General features: G+C 42.1%; 1 protein-coding gene across 1 annotated transcript in view; it reads left to right on the forward strand.

Annotated features, from left to right (window-relative positions):
• calcr (calcitonin receptor) overlaps nt 1–18,730 on the forward strand; it is a gene marked incomplete at its 5' end in the record, with an annotated part of 36,838 nt that extends 18,108 nt beyond the window's left edge. The window contains 7 exons of the mRNA XM_080787069.1: nt 4,458–4,584; nt 11,163–11,316; nt 13,546–13,606; nt 13,816–13,882; nt 15,447–15,665; nt 16,818–16,859; nt 18,272–18,730. Of these exons, the coding sequence (XP_080643195.1) occupies nt 4,458–4,584; nt 11,163–11,316; nt 13,546–13,606; nt 13,816–13,882; nt 15,447–15,665; nt 16,818–16,859; nt 18,272–18,508 (907 nt within the window). The 3' untranslated portion in view covers nt 18,509–18,730. The remainder of the gene's footprint in view (nt 1–4,457; nt 4,585–11,162; nt 11,317–13,545; nt 13,607–13,815; nt 13,883–15,446; nt 15,666–16,817; nt 16,860–18,271) is intronic.
• Between the last annotated feature and the right edge of the window lie 339 nt (nt 18,731–19,069).

Genomic DNA, 19,069 nt, shown 5'->3' on the forward strand with positions numbered 1-19,069 from the left:
GAGATCAGATTCATACGAGGTTTCCACTGGACACACACTGGTCTGATTAACCCATTCTGACCTGAGATCAGATTCTAAAAATGTCAGTCGTTCTTCGATTTTTCAAAAATAGCAGACCTACAAGCTCCGTAGCGCGCCACCGAGTGGTGCGCTACGAGCTTGTAGATCTGCTATTTTTCAATAGCTAAAGCACGACATGATGCTAACACCAAAATGGGTTCCCGCCCAAAATGGGTTAATCCCAAAGGAGAAGGGCACAATTAATGATGAAGTGGCCGCTGAATTTCAATGTGATAGGTGTTCAAAATATTAAACCGAATATAGAAGGTTGCTTTAACCCATTCTGGGCGGGAACCCCTTTTGGGATTCTGTACAGTATGTACAGTATTCAAAAAATATATATATTTGAAGCGGCTATATAAATATGTGTTATGAGTATTTCAGAAAACTTTAGGATTTAGAAGGCATTTTAGAATCTGCGTCAGGCCAAAATGGGTCCATTAATTTTTGGTATAATTAAGCAATACTAAATAAAATAAATAATTAAAAAAAAGCAGAAGAAAAAAGAAACAAGTTAAGCAGGATGCTATTCGTGGTTAGTTACTTGCTGGTTTGTCTTTGTTTAGTGCATCTCTGGAAAACGGGAAGCGATTTGGTTTAAATCATCATCATTTTGTAACGGCACGGAAGACTTTGCGGTTTCACTTGTACCATTATTTTTGGAGCAACATTTGGAAGATGGTGATGGTGCCCCGGGGAGAAAATAATTCAAACTTCATGCGCAATAGCAGTACTTGGAAGAGCTGTTCTCTTGGCCCAAGATTCACCGTGAAAATTCTTCGATTGTATAAAAAAAAAGAAAAAAATGGTGTGTTGGACGTGCAGTGAGGGTGTTGATCGCTGGAGGCAGCTGTAAACCAGTCTAGAACTTGTTCACAGTGTGTCCTGCTGCTCAATTCATGTCTATTCATCTACAGTAGGCTACCTGTGATGCGTTTATTATTATTACACAAGCTACTGGGCCCCAGGGGTCCCATAGGCGCCCCCATCTCTTAAACCCAGCGACACCCAAGCACACCTGATATCCTTTCGTTCACTATCAAGTAGGCATCAGCAGAAAAGCTTTTATATAATTGACAAATGAACATCTCAATAGGTTACCGAAGACGCCACTTATACCAGAACACAGCTTTTACGACCACAGAGCATATTTATGGCCCAATCTCTTAAAAAGGGAGAACGTCTTAATGTTGACCATTATAAGGTCCAGATGTGCAGTTTTTTACAGTGTGGTATGCGCAGGGGTGTACAGCTGCACTGGTCCTTTATTTATGACTCGACTTCAACGCTGTCAGGATTCCCAGATAAAAATACTTCAGCTTTTCGCTGTGGAAAAACTGAGTTTGTTAAGAAATATCGCCCCATCCCAGAGAGTCTTGATGCTCACTGTATGCGTACGTACGGCACTGTTTTCGCTGTTAGGGTGACAGCCCCTCACAGATAAAGGTATACAGTGAGTATACAGTATACTGTAGTGTGACTACTACTGTAGAAGCGTGTTGCGGCTCAGTCTTGAGTTGACACCGAATCAGGCGCATGGTTTATGTAAGTATCAAAACAAACCATAATACCAGCATGTAGGGATCAATAGTCTTCGGTGTTGCTTTAGCTTTGAACCGCTTTGAACCATTATTTTAAACTTTAATTAGCTGTTGGAAAAATAGCAGTTCTACAAGCTTGTAGCGCGGCACTTGGTGCCGCACTCGAGCTTGTAGATCTGCTATTTTTGAAGAAAATCGTGAAAATATATGCAAATCTTTGAATATAATTACGAGTAAGACGCGCGAACGCGGGAAGCGAACGCAGATCGTAAATTGCAATAACAATTAGAATAAATTACGAATTAGTGAGAACTGTCAGCTCCATATATGGGCACAAAAGGGGCCAGGTCCACAGCAAACAAATCACTCAGCTCCATATATGGGCACAAAAGGGCCAGGTCCACAACAAACAAATCACTCAGCTCCATATATGGGCACAAAAGGGCCAGGTCCACAACAAACAAATCACTCAGCTCCATATATGGGCACAAAAGGGGCCAGGTCCACATATACAGTAAGCGATGCAACACACTCCATATTTGGACGTATCACAGTAAGCGATGCAACACACTCCATATTTGGACGTATAGCGGGACAGACACACACACAGACAGACAGACACACACACAGACAGACATGATCTGCTAGGTCTCATAGTAAGTGCTCACTGAGTTCGCAATCAATTATATTCTTTCCCAGTGAACGTTTTCAACACAAATCTTTGCTTCTGGGGGTTCCCTGGAACAACATGTTTTGAGATCGGGGTCCGCGGCCAATTGCATGTAATTCTGGGGGTCTTTACATAATATTACATACGTTCTATTTAAAATGTATAGTCAAATAGATCATTCAGTCTAGGCCTGTGGAATTGTTATGTCGTGGTCAGGGTTGTTTTTCTCATTCATAATGTGACCCACTGTATAAGATGTACTCTTTACTGTGTAAAGGAGACGTTTATATGAGTCTGCAGGAGTTAGGACTGCACATTTTATTTGTTTTATAGCATCTTTATAGCTTGAAGCTTCTCTTAATCCATTCTGAACGGGAACCCATTTTGGTGTCAGCATCATGTCATGCTTTAGCTATTGAAAAATAGCAGATCTACAAGCTCATAGCGCGCCACCGAGTGGCGCGCTACGAGCTTGTAGGTCTGCTATTTTTGAAAAATCGAACGACTGACATTTTTTTAAATCTGATCTCAGGTCAGAATGGGTTCATCAGACCAGTGTGTGTCCAGTGGAAACCTCATATGAATCTGATCTCAGGTCAGAATGGGTTAAACAGTATTTTTAGCTGGGTGGCTGTGCTACCGTAAAACTGATCTAAATGATATTAGGAAGCATCTGTTACATGTTATCTGACAGCTATAGTCCAAAGAGAATTTCGATATTATCAAGCCTTCATAACCACTATCGCTCCGCCGTGTCTGACGCCATCGATGTCCCAGGCACAGAAGTAGAGTTTTATATTGATCTTGCTTTGTTTTGTGTACTGTGTAATTAAAAACAAATGTTGAATCTATATAAGCTCGCCTGACTAACTATAAGAGAGCAGGGTTCAGAAGAGGCTCCCCAATTAGTCTCGGTTTTTACGTTTCACAAACAGCCGCATCTGACATCCTCATTATGCTTTCGGAAGCCAGAAACAAATCTTTCCAGTGTTTCTCGTCTTCGTCCTGTTAACCGCATCAACATCGGAAAGGACGTTTGTCAGATGATGTATGTTGATGGAGCAGATGAGTTTTTATTGCCAAATGCAGCCGCAATTTTTCAGTCATTTATGTATATATGCCGATCCGTCCTTTGGAATCAGATTAGCATGCTTTGCTTCTAGAAATGTCATTTGAATATATTATCAGTGATGTGGTAATGCCTCTCAGATATTGTTTTGTTATGATTGTCATTTAACTCTTAAAAAAAAAACCCACAGAAAAACATACCGGTATTCCAAATATTTCCATGGCAGTTCATTCTGTAACCCAGTAAATGTACTGTATTGTATCTGATGACCGGAATGCATTAGCATTTCTTAAACAACTTTTATAACGTAAATGAAAATTACAAATTGGACAACCTTTTTGGTTGTCCAATCTTTTTTGTGTCTTTATTTAACACAAATATTCTGGGACTAAACAACATGTGCCGTTTAGAAATCACATAATACTGTAGGTTCTTCCGTTTTAGCTCGAAGTTTACACAGAAAATGCTTTGACTATACATTTTAAATAGAATGTATGTAATATATGTACAGACAGACAGACAGACAGACAGACAGACAGACAGACAGACAGACAGACAGACAGACAGACAGACAGAGAGACAGACACATAGGCCGACTTTGAACTTGACGCCAGGGGGTGCGACTGCTTGGCTTATTATTTTAGCGTTTTTACAATGCCCTAACCCCTAAAAATGAGTTATTTAGTACAGCAGCTCACACACATACACACATGCACTACAGCCGTACAGCGAGTCATCATATCATGATAAGAGAGATGATTACAAACTACAGTCAGAAGCCAGAAGTTGCCAGGGGGTTAGCCAGAAGTTGCCAGGGGGTGCAGTGCCCCCCCTGCACCCCTCCAAAAATCCGCCCATGGACAGACAGTATATGAAAGACCGGAGAGTTGCAGAAAAAAAGTGATACAACTATAAGAAAGTATAACAGGGATTATAGTATTATTATTATAATGAGGTACCAAAAACCAAAAGGAGATTTGCGGTCCTTAATTGCTTGGCCTTCCTCTGACCATCCGGGATGTACACGTTGTGTATATGATTGACAGCATATAAATGCACATAGACAATGTATGTATAAGTCTGCGAATGCATTTACAAGTGTATCTTGTTTTCTCAGGAGCCTGAGCTGCCAGAGGATCACGCTACACAAGAACCTGTTCCTCTCCTACGTCCTCAACTCTGCCCTCACCCTCGTCCACCTCATAGCCATCGCTGGCAATCCAGAAGTTGTGGGCCGAAACCCGGTGAGCTCAATCAGTCCGTCAAAGTCATACTTTTTCTCTACTACACAACCAGTAATCAACACGTCCAGTTACAAAAAGCAAGCTATTTCACAGTTGAACAGAATGATTTCCACGCATCTCATCAATGCCAAAGGATTCTCTTTGAAAAAATAGGCCTCTGCTACGATTTTCAACAGCTATCTTCTTGCTGATGCAATATATAACGAGTATAAGACGCGCAAACGCGGGAAGCGAACGCAGATCGTAAATTGCAATAACAATTCACCATGACTCAGCCATAACCATATATGGAGTGTGTTGCATCAATGACAAACAAATCACTCAGCTCCATATATGGGCACAAAGGGGGGACGGACACACGGACACACACACAGACATGATCTGCTAGGTCTCATAGTAAGTGCTGACTGCGTTCGCAATAAACCTCGGCTACCAATCTGCGACTCTAGCCAATTAGATGCCCCTGCTTAGTAAGCCGTGTTGTTTTTTGATTTAGTTTTAGTCTTTTTGAATCTTTAGTTTTAGTCTTTTTGAGTCTTTTTTAGTCTTTTGAATAATATTAATTTAGTTCACTAGAATAGAACTAGAATGTTCTAGTGTTGTGTCGACTAAAATGTATTTTGGTGGGCCTTGATGGCAGATTTTTACACTTGCTGAAAATAGTAGAGCTACTATTTTCAGCATGTAACCAAGCATGAAATGATTTGTCTTTTAGTTCTACTGGATCTCTTCTCCACAAATTGTCAATATATATTTAGTCATAGTTTTAATCATCATGGCTTAGTTTTTATTCCGTTTTCCTCTGTGTAAATTAAAACGGTATAGTCGACAAACATTATTTCATCATTGTTTCAAAATCAACACTGTTGGTAATGGGAGATATCACGTTGCTTGTCAACCTGCAGTACCTGTACCTGTAGGTGTACTACTGTACTAGATTTATTGTATCCAACTGTGCCATTCACGAGATTACGATATTTGATTAATAAGCATTAATCCAGCATTAAAAATAATATTTTTGTACTCACATGGTAGAAACACCTACATCCCGATCCGACGTGCACAATAGTCCTTTTTCTCCTCAAAAAGTGCGATCTTGAGGGGGCACAGTGGCACAGTTATATGTATAGTGCTGTCGCCTCACAGCTAGAAGGTCCTGGGTTCGATTCCCGCTCGGGACGCTGTGGGTGCTGGCGGCGTGTTTCCTCCTCCGCGTCATCAGTGCCCATATCCGAAGGCGGGGTTGGCGAAAGGGCCTTTCTGTGTGGAGTTTGCATGTTCTCCCCGTGTCCCCTAGGGTAGGTAAAAAAAAAACAGTAAAAAAAATGCAGTAATCCTGGTCACTAAACTGCCTCCCCCTGGCCAGCAAAATCGTGGGATAAAAAAAGCCCCAAAAGCATGGCAACAGGATGCAAAGCAGACTATATCTTCTTCAAAGTGTTTATTTCACTAAACCAAGATAGGGCAAAAACAAAGGCAAGACCAACAAGGAAACACTGCAAACAAAGGGCTTAAATAGACAGGGGTAACAGGACACAGGTGAACTCAAAATACAATCAAACACAGGATAGGCTAACAGGCAAACAGAACACAGGTGACTAGGAAACAATAATCAGGTAGGTATAGACAGAACAGGGAACACCAACAAGAGGGGGCAGGAAGGCACAGAACAAAACTACAAAATAAGACAACCAAAAAACACACACAGAGTAAAAAAGTAACCAAAATACAGAACATACTGAAAACACAGAATAAGTCAATGACTGTAACCAGTGTACAGTACAAAAAGTCAACACTAATAGCAAGTGCTTCCTTTCTCAACATCAAAGGCATTATACAGAACAAGAACTATAACCAGAAAATGGCCATGCCATAATAGTTCAGAATTGGAGCCATATAGTCACGGTGCAAATACGAACCGAGGAGCAGGGCGTGGCATTATGATAAAGACTTAATCCTTGATTGCGCGTCCATCACGAATGTACACAGCCTAGAATTTGGCTCAAATATGGAGGGCTATCAAAGGGACGTGCAGAGAGTGTTGGAGAGGCAGGGGCAAAAAGGCACTTGTGGATGAAAATAGCAGATCTACAAGCTCACAACGCGTCGCGCTGCGATGCGTTGTGAGCTTGAACACTACACTACTACACTACTAATTAAAATGAGACACAAATGCGAAACGTCTGGGCAACGTCTGGACAAGTACAAGCATGCATGCAAATATTTATTTAGATCCCCCTTTCCAATTATTTTGATATCTTTCAAAATTATCTAGATTTGACATAGTTAAAACAGTGGTCTGTTCTGCAGTGCAGGTTTAAGGGATATATTGTTGTAACTGTGCTCATATCACTTCTGTACCAGATATTGCACAAAAGCCATCATCCCTTTAGTCAGTGCTTTTCGATATGTCTGTGAAGAGATTTTTTGACAGGCTGCCACTGAGCACATGCTGAATTTCAGAAGTGAATTCTTTGGAAGTCGAGGGTCTGCTGAGGCAAAAGATATAAATCTGTCTCTTGGAATGCCTTGAGGTCAGGAGTGATCCTAAATTTACAACACGATACTCTTCAAGAAACATCTCCTGTTATTGTTTATGGAAATCATTATGACAAACGAGCTCTGGGGTGGACGGTTGTAGGACTGTTGACAAGAATCTTTTTTTTTTTTTTTTCCTTTTCTTTTTTTTCTCCTTTACATTTTAAAACATTTTGGCTGTCAACCAAGTTTGCAGCATTTGCTAGATTGGATATATATACACATCAGCTTTCAAATCCAAATAGTGTTAAAATTAACTGATAAAAAGTTGGCATACATTACACAAAATCCCATTTACCCTAGCGTACAGCCACTTTCAACCCCGATGTCCCTATTTTAGGCATGTGAGAAAATGTCTAACATTTTCAAAAACCTTCAAAGATAGCAGATCTACAAACTCACGTCATGTCACGACATGACACATAGAGCAAGCTTGTACAGATACTGTAAGCTGTAGATCAGCTATTTTAGATAGGCCTATATTGTTTTTAATCGGGCAATTTTTAATTAATAAAAAGTTGGAGAACTACTGATTTAGAAGGCATTTGTAGAATCGACCTCAGGTCTTAATGGGTTAAAGTAGCTAGAGCATGTATGTGTCGATCTCGTCGACTAATACTGTGACAAAATATGTTCGTCGACTACCTTTTTCCAGTGACGAAAACTAAATGGAAACTAAATGAAAACCAAGCCATGATGACTAAAACTAAGGCTAAATATGGACAATTTTGTCAACACATAAAGACTAGACTAAAATGTTAGGAAGGGACTAGTGGACAAGAGATCCAGTATACTGTAAGTCATTTTACACTTGGTTGCATGTTGAAAATAGCAGATCTACAAGCTCAACACGTCGCGTCAGCAAGTGTAAAAAACAGTCGGCATCAAGGCCCGCCAAAATACATTTTAGTCGACTAAATCAACTGTAGATTTAGTCGGCTAAAATCTTATGCGGTGGTGGTTTCAATTGTGCACAAGTGAGCAGGGTTAAAGTACTGTATGCATCTTTGATATACCCTACCTGGCAGGTTAAAATAACAGCCTCCAGATTGGCATTTGAATGCCTGAACTGCTACAAGCTCACAACATGACAATGTAGATTGGCTAGTTGAACTATTCAAAAATGTTTTTTTCAAAATAGTAAAAAAAGAAAGAAAAAAAGGCAAAGAACATTAGGGATAAGGGGTTTAAGCGGTGACGAAAATGGAGCCCATAATATGACCAAAACTAAAATCTAAATGTGCTGTCAAAATCAACACTGATGCCGTGGCCAGAAAAGGCATCATCGTCTCAGAGACAGGCCGGCCGGCCTCCACTGCCTCCAGCATCTGGGGCTGTTATTCCCAACTTTTGTGCTACCGCTATAGCGCTCAGAGTCACGTTCCCCCCCCCCAAATCCGTCTGGCACGTCTTCAGTGGAGTGTTTGCCTGGGAGGAGATCCCCTCCTCCCAGTGCATCCAAGAAGCTTAAAGGGAATGACAGCTCATACCATCATCACCACCATGACAATTTACATCCCCGTTTCCACCATATGTCAAATGGCTTGTCTGTTTTCTCTCAGAAGAAAGGTAATCAGGTTGTACTTATAACCCATTTTGGGCCGGGAACCCCTTTTGGGGTTTTAAGCAATACGTCAAAGTTATACTTTAGCTATTGAAAAATAGCAGATCTACAAGCTCATAGCGCGCCACCGAGTGGCGCGCTAAGAGCTTGTAAGGTCTGCTATTTTTGAAAATGTGTGAAAATGTGTCGCAAAGCGAACGTTTTTAACTCAAATCTTTGCTTCTGATCGGCGTTCCTCCTGGAATAACATATTTTAAGATGGGGATCGGTGGCCAATTACATATCGTTTTTGGGGTCCTTGACATGAAATATTGAGCACCACAGATACAGAAACATGAGGTATTTCAGAAAACGGTCATTTGTTTTATTTCGATGTCTGTCAGGCCAAAATGGGTTAAGAACTACTGCAGTGCACGCATGCATGGTCCAATGTGTACTCATGGTAACTGCATGCAGCACCGTTTTTTTTTAAAGGGAAGGGTTTGAATAGAAACACCGTTTGTGGTTATCCCGGCGCGTCACGGCATAAGGGAGGAGACCAGGAGAAATGGGAGGAAAACACGCACTGTACCGCTTTGTTTAGTACGCCAGTAAATTATTCACAAAATGTTAAAACGTGGCGCCGTTTCGCTCAGTCGCAGTTAAAGTCAGAGGAATGTTTTTATGAAGTTGAAAAGCAGCAAAACGTTGAAAAGGACCTATACATGGGCTTTGGAATTATAGTCCTTTTTTAATTAATTAGTCTTCTAGGACAGCTGGTTTTCAACCCATTTCATATATCAAGTCCCATAATTGAATTCAGCATTTGAGCCTCGGACGGACCACCATTTGATGAGATTTATAGGGCTCCATTTTTGTCTCATCTTTCTAAAGCCACTATTTTGGGGGATTTAGGAGTGGGGAAAGGGTGTTCCCCCACTGAAGTTGGTATTTTGGTTACCTGTCTAAATCCCTTAAACACCTCCGTTACCCGTTATATTATGCATATAGGTGAGGTTTGGGCGTTAAACAATAATTAAACCAAATTGAACCAATCACCGCCAGTCTTGGCTTTAAGAGATCCCTTTAATAGACCCCTTATCCGTTGCCGTTAGTGCTATATTGCTTCATAGCCGCTGCCCTGAAGTCTCACTGCTTTTTTATTCTCCACGCACAGAGCCAAGAACACTCGTCTTTTCATTGAGTTCGGTCAATAAACCCCTTTTGCTGCTATGGGGTGATCATGAACTGAAAGAGCAAATGGGAATGGAATCGCGCACAAATAACTTCTTTGACTATACAATTATATGAACACAATGGACACAAGGAAGTGGCAGGCACTCGACTTCTGCTGATTATAGGAAAGTTACAAAAGAGATAGGAGAATAAGGAGAGATGAGGCAGAGCCTATATACTCTGTGCCTGCAGACATCTCCATTGAGGCGCGCGCCTCTCCTCTCTACCGAACTAATTTGGCACGGCTTACAGGTGCTTTTAATCTCCACTATCGACTTCCCAAATGTATGTGACCAAAATACCAATTTAGGGTAACATTTATGGGCAACACGCCCATGACCACACCTCTAGGCGCAAATACCGGTGTCGGCAAAAAAAGATAGAGGGTGACGCTGGGCCAAAATACCATTAAGGGACAGAGAAAGCTCCTATATTCGTGATTTTCGGGCAGCGGCTGAATTGCGGGCCGCGCTGCGGGTAAAGGCTGCGACAAAATTGGAGCCCTTAGCCTCTCAGACTCCAGTCCAAACTTAAGATTTTGTCCACAATTCCATGCTGTATTGATGTGGTACCATTAGGCAAACGTTGATCAAAAATAACAATTCTTCTACATTCTGTAATTGTGTAGACTTCTTGTCAATTAAGTAATGCAGATGTTTAACAATAATGTAACTCTTGAGAGAGCGTACAATCATTTAGCTGGGGACCACCTGGAACCACCTCCATGTGTTCCTCCATGACTCCATGCCGGTTGATTGGGTGAGCGGTTCGCAAGCTGCCTGTCAATCAATCAATCAATGTCTCTCCTACCGTACCAACATCAATACAGCATGGAATTGTGGGTCTTTATATCCAATGACAACAAAATATTTTGGGTCTGAGAGGCTAAATCTCATCAAATGGTGGTCTACATGGCTCAAATGAAAAGAAATAATGGACCTTGACATGAAAAGGGTTGAAAACCCACTATAAATAGTCAAATGTATAGGGCAAGGAATTAGCTATATGGCTGCTCCCTAAACCTATTCTATTCATTTATTTTGGGCGGGAACCCCTTTTGGTGTCAGCATTATGTTACGCTTTAGCTATTGAAAAATAGCAGATCTACAAGCTCATAGCGAGCTTGTAGGTCTGCTATATTTTGAAAAATCGAAAAACGACTGACACACATAGAAACATAGCTTTTTCAGAAAACCGTCAGGACAAAATGGGTTTTTAAATCTTTTTTTTTTCTTTTTTTTTCTCAAATGTGTATATACAGCCCGGGTGCAAGGTGCTGCACTTCTTCCACATGTACATGCTGGGATGCAACTACTTCTGGATGCTCTGCGAGGGCATCTACCTGCACACGCTCATCGTGGTGGCCGTGTTCGCAGAGGAGCAGCACTTGCACTGGTACTACCTCCTGGGCTGGGGTGAGTCATTCATGCCATGTACGTGCCTTAATGAAGAGTGACGACGCACATGAAATAATTCATTTACCGGCAACATTTTTTCCACTGTGCGAATACAGTGATATTCATGCGTCAGCAAAAATATTAGTTTTGTTTAGTTTAGTTTCTTTTTTTGCTGCATGCAGTGTTTCTTTATGCCGTGATATTAAATAAGTAGGTTATGTTTATTCGATTTCAAAGTAGCCTATACTTTATTTTTTATTTTTTTCGGAAACCTCTTTTGTTGAGGTGGTTAAAAGACAACAAGAAATCCCAAGACATAAGTACACAAATGCTGTAAAAAAAGAAAAGATAAAAAGCCTACTTTTAAGAGAAAAAATAACACTTAAAAGCATAATATATTAAAAAATCACGCCCGTGTGAACTGAGTGGTGCAATTCCCCCCCCCCCCCACCTCTCTCTCTCTCTCTCTCTCTCTCTCTCTCTCTCTCATTAGCAGGCAACAGAGCAGCACTGTCCCTCTCTCTGTTTCTGGCGCCCCCTACTGGTACTAATAGTCATATTCTGGTGCTCATTAACGTCACACATAGGTGGGTGGGTGAACACATATAGGTGAACACGGACATTGCTGGTTGTATAGGAGTGGTTGGTTGCACCACTCAAAAAAATACAATGTGTTTACCACAGTCCATCAGAGAGTATAAGGAGGGGGGCGGGGCACATGAAAACGCTGAAATATACTTTAACGATTCGTATAACCTTGCTCACATGAGAGTCACACGTGAGAGTGAAAGGCATCTGGTCTACCCTAACCTTGACATTGACACGCCTAGCTGTCTGCCTTCATGATTTATATATACGTGTCGTCGTGTTTTATCACACTGTACTCGCGTCAAGTGCTGCCTGATCGCTACCCGCTCAATTTGTTGACAGCCGCGGCGGGGATCTAATCTAGCGAATGACCAAAGAGAAAAAAAAATGCCACTCACTCTCATACCGTTCAATCTCCCCGCTTTTCAAGCCCTTGCTTGACAGCTTTATATAGTATGACATTGCACACAATTTCTCTCTTTTTTCCACTCGTTCAAATGAATCAAACTAATAAGTTGGGAGGACAAAACTGAATTGGCAATCGTTATTAACCCATTCTAGGCGGGAACCCCTTTTGGGGTTAGCGTTATGTTATGCTTATAGCTATTGAGAAATAGCAGATCTACAAGCTCATAGCGTGTGGCGCGCTACGAACTTGTAGGTCTGCTCTTTTTGAAAAATCGTGAAAATGTGCCTCAAATTTGGATTTTTTTCCCCTTCAGAACAAACGTTTTTAACTACAATCGTTGCTTCTGGGGAGGTCCCTGGAACGACATATTTTCAGATGGGGGTCGGAGGCCAATTACATATCATTTTTGGGGTCCTTGACATGAAATATTGAGTGATATATAGGCCTATAGAAACATAGGTATTTCAGAAAACTGTCAGGATTTAGAAAACATTTTTTTCAGGCCTAAATGGGTTAAAGATGAAGTGGATAACCTTGGGTGCACAAGGACAATGTGCATTGTGTACAGGTGTCGGGGATAGACAGTCGTTTAGAGCAGCTGCGTGCATCTGTGGCCAATGTGCCGTATAGGGCCTGCATTGCTGTCTGAAAATGGACCGTGCACAGATTCACATGTTTATATGCCTGGGCTCAAATTAAAAGGACATCTTTGTTTATGGACAGGGTTTCTAAATGGACACAGTATTATAAGGTGAAATTGCCCTGCACGCAGTGCCGTCGTTGGGCTTCAGACAACACCGTCGGAATGTTGACGCTTTGCCGTAGTGACGAACGAGGAACCCAGCTGTGCTTGCCGAAATCTATAGCCTTTGTTTGCATTTCAACAATACTACTAAATGAAGATTTCATAACGCATTGTTATACAACCTGTCCTGGCAAGAGTGATTTAATTAACAATACAAGGTATAACTAAGACCACTTAGGTTGCCAAGCAGCAGTGCATTTATATAGCGCTTTTATCCAAAGCGATTTACAAAAGATTGTGCTTTATATTCAGCCATTCATTCATACACCGATGGCGGGTGAAACCATGCAAGGCAACCAACCTGCACATCGGGAGCAATTAGGGGTTCAGAGTCTTGCTCAAGGACACTTCGACGCTATACCTCTGTGTTGTGACTATATAACATTATATAATGAACGTATTCAAAACATCATATGTGGTTGCCATCTCTTCTCCCTCCTCGAAGGCTTTCCCCTAGTGCCTGCCTCCATCCATGCGGTGGCGAGGAAAAAGTATTTCGATGACAAGTGAGTAATTTTTTCCCTGCCGTTGAAAAAATAAACATTGTGGTGTTTACGCACATGTGTAATGTCTGCGACAGACAAAATTAACGTAGGAGCACCCAAATTGTGTGTGCGGTGGGTGTGGTGGTTGTGTGTGAGTGCAGGGCATGTGTGTGGGCTAAGCAGTATGAGGAAGATTTGACTGATGACTTTCCCTCCTTTCCCTCCTGCAGTTGCTGGATGAGCGTAGAAACCCATCTTCTCTATGTGGTCCATGGACCCATTATGGCAGCGTTACTCGTAAGTTAGCCTCGGGGGAACCGCGGGCGTTTTGTTTAAAGGTGTCATGACATTCATTTTCATTTATTTTTATTTTTCATTTTTCTTTTAGGTTTCATGAAATCAATTACACCCACAAAACCTGAACTTTGAACATTCCGGGGATTTTCTGTGGTCTGGAGTTTTCTCTGGGGTTTGGAAGCCTTTTTGAGCTGCAATTAAAACAGGCAAAACAGTGAAAACAGTGACATCTGCTGGCAAATCCCATTGACATATGGGATTTGTAGTGACATCACAAACAGCAGGAAAATCAGAGCACTTGTTTGAGCCAGAAAACCCCAGACCACAGAAAATCTACTGAATGTTAAAAGTTCAGGGTTTTTTTTAGCTCAGAAAACGTTTTTTTTTGTTTGTTTGTTTTTTACAAAACCTTTTTTTTATGTCACAATCCCTTTAAGAAAAGAAAAGGAAAAGTACATGGCATAGGAGTGGGAGTGAACCTTGTATTTCGTTAACCAATAACAGTGCAGAGGGGGCGTCGCTCCAAATTTGGTGACATCAGTGTTGTCTGCTGTGTTCTATCGGGGAGGGGGGGGGGGAGGAGGAGAAAGTGGTGGACCAATAAATGGTTTTGAATCCGCCCCTCTCTAGACCAGAAATCACACAGTATGCAGGCTGGGGCATGGCCAGTGTTGTTTTTGGCAGCAAATTTCTATTTTAGTTTTAGTCATAGTCTCTTGAATAGTTTTCATTTAGTTTTAGTCACATTTTAGTCACCTGGAATGTTTTAGTGTCAGTCTACTTTTAGTCGACTAAATATCATAAGATTTTAGTAGACTAAATCTACAGTTGATTTAGTCGAACAAAATGTATATTTGGCGGGCCTTGATGCCGTCGTAAAGACGTTTTTTTTTGCGACGCGGTGTGAGCTTGTAGACCGGCTATTTTCAGCATGCAACTAATTGTAAAATCCCTTCCTAACATGTTAGTCTAGTTTTTATTTTTTTGACAAAATTGTCAGTATATTTAGTCTTAGTTTTAGTCATCATAGCATAGTTTTTATTTAGTTTCCATTTAGTTTTCCTCAGTGAAAAAAGGTTGTCGACGAACATTTTTCGTCTTAGTTATAGTCGACAAAAACAACACTGGCCCGGCTGGCTAAGTCGTAAGTCTGCTCACTTTGCTGCCTTATAAGCTGAAACATACTTTACCTACAGCCAGTATGCCAGTGCAGCTGACAACACCTGGCTCGTTGCAGAGACATTTTGTTTCATGAGTGAGTCATGCATTAATAACCCATTCAGGACGGGAGCCCCTTTTGGTTGTTTTAAGCAGATCTACAAGCTCATAGTGCGGCACATGCTTGTAGATCTGATATTTTTGAAAAATCGTGAAAACGTGGCGCAAATCTTTGAATATATATTCTTTCCGAGTTTTTAACATGGATCATTCCCATACATACAAACGGAAAAGTCCTATCTGATTGCATTAAGCGACGTTAAATCACTTTGCCCACTCACTTTGCCACTCGATTTGTTCAACTTTATGCATGCGCTCTCTATTCCTGTACGTTTCTCCCCTTCAGGTGAACCTGTTCTTCTTGCTGAACATTGTGCGCGTGCTGGTGACCAAGCTGAGAGACACCCACCGGGCAGAGTCCAACATGTACATGAAGGCTGTGCGAGCCACTCTGATCCTGGTGCCTCTCCTGGGCATTCAGTTTCTCCTCTTTCCCTGGAGGCCCGAGAACCAGCGGGCCGGGGAGGTGTTCGATTACATCATGCACATAGTCATGCACTACCAGGTATAAGAAGCCAGGGAGGGGTCACCCAACATGCCCGTACATGGACAAAAAGTGTCAAGACTTTGGTCTTGTCTTTCTGTTTTTTTAACTTTTACTCAATGTCAAGTCTCCAGGTTTTCCCCAGAATTATTTCCACTAGCACTATAGTGGTTCTCAATATGTTTTATTTGCAAGGACCCCTGGTAACTCAGAACACTCACAGTTACAGACCTGTTATTCAGGGCTATTTATTTATGTGTTTCTGGTAATATTATTGTACACTCATTCTGTATGTCCGTGGCAAAAGAAATCACACCCGTGTGAACTGAGTGGTGCAGCCCCCCCCACCACCCCTCTCTCTCTCTCTCTCTCTCTCTCTCTCTCATTAGCAGGCAACATTGCAGCACTATCAGCACTCAGTACCCTATAGTCATATACTGGTGCTCATGACCACATGGGTACAAACAAACATTACCACATGGGTACATACTGGTGTACACAGGCATTGCTGGTGCACCACTCAAAAAATACGTCGACAAAAATGTCCACAACATGGCGATGACCCCTGTAAGAACCACATACTGGATGGCCTTGTGGTTAGAGTGTCCGCCCTGAAACTGGGAGGTCGAAGGTTCGATCCCCGGCCCGGGTCATACCAAGGACTGTAAAAATGGGACCCAATGCCTCCCTGCTTGGCACTCAGCATCAAAGGGTTGGATTGGGGGGGTCAAATCTACTAATCAAATGATTCCCGAGCGCGGCACGGCTGCAGCTCACCGCTCCAAGAGATGGGTCAAATGCGGAGAACAAATTTCACTGCGGTAACGTGTGTGACAAATCGTGCGACTTTACTGTACCAGCATCAATACATGCCATTGTCTGATCAGTGATCACAGCCTTGTGCATGTATTATCATACATGAACCCATACGAATCCGTTCTAGAACTACCAGGTCAACTAGATCTATTGAAGTTAATGAACTACGGGGTACAGCAGGTTTTCTATTTAACTACCGCTACCAGTTACGTTTTCTATTCTGCTTAACTCCAAAGTATATCAACACGTGGGTTATTGTTTAGAAGAGTGGGTATGAAATTGGGGTTACGGGACATCCAATGCTTTTCCCCAAGGCCACATCTGTAACGTACTGTACTTGTTTTACTCCTTCTCTAGGGTTTATTGGTGGCAACAATATTCTGCTTCTTCAATGGGGAGGTAAGTGCTATTCCCGCTTAGCATAATTATACTCACAAAAAATGTTCCATGTTGTCAGGAACACCTCAGTATTTGGACCCGTATGCAGAATAATCCAGGCAACAACGACTTGCACTCAAGCACTTTCATTTAAACTCAGAAAACCCTATAACATAAAGTCCCACTCTTGGGAAACACAGTGTTATAATCGAGCAACCAACCAATAACACAGAGTCCCTAATATACCTCCATGCTCATTAACCAAAGTCTCTTCAGCTTAGAAGCGCAGGTGGACACAGTATCACAATCAGCCAGGGGAAGGGAGGCAACAGAGTGAAAATAATTGTGTTAACTGTTAAGTGTTGTTGCTGTTGTTGTAACCGTTTGTTTTTTACTGTTTGAGACCGAAGATGAATTTCCACACGTGGACAATAAATTCAACTAACTAACTAACTAATATCTGGGTTAATTTTCCCTTGATTCCGGGGCCATAATGCAACAGACTTGCATTGTTTGCTTATATATAAAGACCTGTGTTACTCCAGCATTACGCCAGCAAGATTAAAAAAAACACTTTGATGCTGTATTCGTTTCATCAAGTGTTGCATCGATCTCAGTGTCCCAGCATTCAAGACCATTTCTCGCGTTTCATCATTCTGTCCACATGAGTAAGTTCATGTAGCAATTATTTAATTTACGAAGAAGTCTACACACAATTAGAGAATGTAGAAGGAGAACTGTTATTTTTTTATCAATATTTTTTTTCTTTTGATGTCTCCTAATGGTGGTACCACATCAACACAGCATGGAAATGTGGACATATTCTTTCTTTTTGGGTCTGCAAGGCAAAATCTCATCAAATGGTGGTTTCGTGGCTCAAATGCAGAATGAATAAAGGGCATAAAAGGGGCCTTGATATGAAAAAGTGTTGAAAACCACCGTACTACAGTGTTGGATCTAGGGCTGCGAATCTTTGGGTGTCCCACCATTCCATTCGATTACGATTATTGGGGTCACGATTCGATTCAAAATCTTTTTTTTTTCCAGATTCAAAACTATTCTCTATTCAAAATGATTCTCGATTCAATACTACAAATACAATACAGCTGTGCTGAACTGAAGTGACTAGTAGTAGTAGCCTACTGACTACAGTAACTTGAAAATGACTGAAGACATGATGGTTACTGTGATTAGCGTAAGCTTACATTTCATGACACAAACACCGTGTAGTGAAAACTCCTGTAACTGTAAGCAACCAAAAAAAAAAAGGAAAAAAATATTTTTGGAAATTATGAATTGATTTTGAATCGTTCATAGCGGGATTTTTTTTGCACCCCTAGTTAGATCTGTATATATGCACCCTTAATTGTCTTGTGTATATATCTCGAGTGACGTCATCCTTTTGGTTCTGTTGTTGCCTTGTACGTTGCCAGGTCCAGGCGGCCCTGAAGAGACAGTGGATGCAGTGCAAGACCCAGTGGGGCCAGCGGCGGCGCGACCACTGCTCCATGCGCTCCACCTACACGGCCACGTCCATCAGCGAGGTGCCCGCCTTCATGTACCACCACGACTGCAGCGGCGGCGGCGGTGGCGACCACTCCAACGGGGGTGGGCGCCACACGGAGGACTCTGAGCTGGTGGCGCTGAAAACAGGGGAGACCTACGCCTGATGCTCTCTCCTCCTCCTCCACGAGTCCAGACTTAGAGAAAGGAAAAAGGAAAGGAAAGGAAGGAATGGGGGGAACGAACGCAAGCAAGCAGCGACGAAGAACGAGGCCAAGGATCAGGGGGCAAAACGAAGAGATGGATTCTGCTGCTGTGACGGTTGAACCCAGGACAAACGACAAAAGGGACTTTGGGGTTTTGTTTTTTTTTGTCGGTCGTATGTGTCTCTCCCGATGACTAAAAATGACCCCGGTCGCCAGACTGTGGAGAGATGTGTGATGATCTCTCTGACTCCACCTGTGGTTGTGTCCTTTTGGGTCCCTTTTCCTCTGTTCCGTTTAGTCCCGTTATATGCAGGTATATAGGAGGCAGGGCTCGTCAGCGCTTATGGGACTCACCTGGGGCCGGGCATATCCCATATAGGAGAGACATTAAGTATAGCCTCGGTGAGGGGAGGGGCGGAGGGGGGGCAGGGGGCGTTTGAGCAATGCGCTACCCGCCCCTCTATACCAGGAATCATCTTTCTCTCTCTCTCTCTCTCTCTCTCTCTCTCTCTCTCTCTCTCA

Source organism: Protomyctophum bolini, assembly GCF_963924005.1.
Source record: "Protomyctophum bolini genome assembly, chromosome: 17".
NCBI lineage: Eukaryota > Metazoa > Chordata > Actinopteri > Myctophiformes > Myctophidae > Protomyctophum > Protomyctophum bolini.